The sequence below is a fragment of the Rutidosis leptorrhynchoides genome, chromosome 1, assembly GCF_046630445.1.
Source record: "Rutidosis leptorrhynchoides isolate AG116_Rl617_1_P2 chromosome 1, CSIRO_AGI_Rlap_v1, whole genome shotgun sequence".
Classification (NCBI taxonomy): Eukaryota; Viridiplantae; Streptophyta; class Magnoliopsida; order Asterales; family Asteraceae; genus Rutidosis; species Rutidosis leptorrhynchoides.
In genome coordinates, this window is record NC_092333.1 from 449081407 (window position 1) to 449084387 (window position 2981).

At 34.4% G+C, this 2981-nt stretch overlaps 1 protein-coding gene across 1 annotated transcript; it reads right to left on the reverse strand.

The window, feature by feature from the left end:
- Positions 1-1378: 1378 nt before the first annotated feature.
- LOC139903294 (uncharacterized mitochondrial protein AtMg00810-like) lies at positions 1379-1807 on the reverse strand. The gene has a single exon (XM_071885806.1). The coding sequence runs from the start codon at positions 1805-1807 to the stop codon at positions 1379-1381; it is 429 nt and encodes a 142-aa protein (XP_071741907.1).
- Positions 1808-2981: the final 1174 nt, after the last annotated feature.

Consider the following 2981-nt stretch of genomic DNA (forward strand, 5'->3'; position numbering starts at 1 on the left):
CTTAACAAGTTTGATTGCTTAACATATTGGAAACATTCAATCATGCAAATATAGTTCTTATTTAATAGATAATCATGGAAAAGTTCGGGTCACTACATAAATGACTTCATCAAACTCAAGGAATGATAAGCAATTGTTTTGAGTGAAAAGTTGAGTTAGTTCGGAAAATTCGGTATGATGAACTCACGCTCTTCATGAAGTGTTCTAGTTTCCATGTGTTTCCTATTGTTTATAATACGTTGATTTCTCGTGTTGGTCATTTCCTAGAAAAGCCACATTTTTTAGCAAAATATTCAAGTTTATTATAATTTTAAAAAACTATATGCTAAACATGTGTAGATTAGTCCTTGTCTAGACTTATTTTGAAAACAAAATTTTGAAAGTAAATTGTGCCATTTCTTTTTGAAAATTTAGACAAGTTTCGTCATTTTGCTTTATGTTTACCAAGTATAGACAAAAGTCATGAGATTGACAAGTATCATAATGGCTTGTTCAAACATATGTGTGTGCATGAGTGGTTTCAAAAAATTTTAAAACATATGTGAGATTTATGCAAGAAAACACTTTCATGGCACATTTTGTAAGTAATTTTTCCATAACAATTTTTACTCACATAATTAAAGGAGTTCATGCTAGAAAACAAGTGTTTCTATTAGTTTGTAAAGACTCTTACATAATTAAACAAGTATAGGAAAAATTAAAAATAAGTTTTGGATTCTTACCTTGAAGAAAATTGAAAGAGTTTGGACCACTTTTGAAGAGTACTTGAAAATAGGACAAAAGACAATCCAGAGATCCAGTTGTTGGGGTTTAAAGAAGAGATGTGGTTAGTGAAAAAGTTGTTTGGATATTAAATAGAGTACATAAAAGACAAAGAAAATCGCCAGACGTCGGGCGGTTGACAACACGGTTGACCGTAGTTCGACCGTGCGTGATCTGCAGCATATTTTACAGAGTATGTTCCATGATTCCCAACCCATTCCTAAGCAAGTTAAAGGTTACCTTTTTAAAGGGCTTAATGAATATGTCAGCTATGTTTTCAGCAGATTCTACCTTGTCTATCACAATATTACCATTTTGGACGTGGTCACGAAGGAAGTGCTGCCTAATGTCTATGTGTTTAGTCCCAGAGTGTAATATTTGATTTTTAGATAGGTCTATAGCACTTTTGTTATCACAGCATATGGGTATTTCGGATGAGATGATACCATAATCAAGGAAGGTTTGCTTCATCCATAACACTTGTCGCATGCTCTTCCCCTAGCTACATATTCGGCTTCGGTGGTAGACTATGCAACGAACGTTTGCTTCTTTAAGAACCATGATGTTAAGCAAAGACCCACGAACGCGCATACTCCACTTGTCCTCTTTCTATCAATCATTGACCCTCCATGATCGGAATCCGCAAAGCACATAATATCAATCCCGGTGAACTTTGGTACCATAACCCAAGATGCATTGTTCCTTTTAAGTATCTAAAGATCCTTTTGACGGCCTCAACGTGTGATGTTTTTGGATTTTCTTGAAATCTTGCACACAAGCACACACTAAACATGATATCGAGCTGACTTACTGTTAAATATAGAAGGGATCCAATCATTCCCCTATATTTGGTGCTATCGAATGGTTCTCCTTCTCCTTCTAAAGTAAGCTTCACATTTGTTGCCATAGGAGTCGCCATAGGTTTTGAGTTCTCCATTCTAAACTTTTTGATCATTTCATGAATGTACTTTTGTTGATTGATGAACGTTCCATCTTCTAGTTGTTTGACTTGAAGTCCGGGAAAGAACTTGAGTTCACCCATCATGTTCATTTCAAATTCATCATGCACTAACTTAGAAAACTCATTGCTAAGAGATTCGTTAGTAGAACCAAATACAATATCATCAACATATATTTGAAGTATAACTAAATCCTTTTCATGCCTTTTAATAAAGAGTGTGTTATCAATTTTTCCCATCTCATAACCGTGATTTATTAAAAAGGTTCTAAGTCTTTCATACCATGCTCTAAGAGCTTGTTTAAGTCCATAAAGAGCCTTTTTAAGTTTAAAAATGTGATATGGTTTTTCAAAATCTTCAAACCCTGGAGGTTGTGACACATATACTTCTTCATTTATGAAAAAATTTAGAAAAGCACTTTTAACATCCATTTGGTAAAGTTTGAAGTTATTGTCACATGCATATGCAAGAAGTATTTTTATAGACTCTAGACTAGCGACGGGGGCAAATGTTTCATCATAATCAATTCCCTCTTGTTGGATATATCCTTGTACAACTAGTCTAGCTTTGTTTCTAACTACATTGCCATCTTCATCTAGTTTGTTTCTATAAACCCATTTGGTACCTATGATAATGCTCTCGCTAGGTAAAGGAACCAAATCCCATACATCACTCCTTTGGAATTGATTTAATTCCTCTTGCATTGCTTCTACCCAACTTTCATCTAATAGGGCTTCCTTAATATTTTTGGGTTCTATTTGGGAGATGAAAGCATAGTTGGCAATAAGGTTGAACGCTTGAGACCTAGTGGTTCTAGTATTAATATCTCCTATGACTTGTTCTAAAGGATGATCCCTAACATGTTTAAGATCGATCGAGGATGCTAAGTTATCCTTACTTGGTTTTAAATGAGATCCATCCTCATTTATTTCATTGAACTCAATTTGAGTTGGCATTATTTCCATAGCATCTTGTTCTATCACATCATCATCTTCTAAAAGTTTAGTCTTAGGTGGAGGAGGAGTTTCATTGAATGTGACATCTAGGGATTCTTCTATGACATTGGTGTATTTATTTAGAATTCTATATGCCTTACTTTCTAACGAATATCCTAAGAACACTCCCTCGTAAGCTTTGGGTTCAAACTTTGTAAGATATTCCTTTTTATTTAAGATGAAACATTTGCACCCGAATACTCTAAGATGACTTACGGTTGGTTTTCTACCATTTAAGACTTCATAGGGTGTTTTATCCATTTAT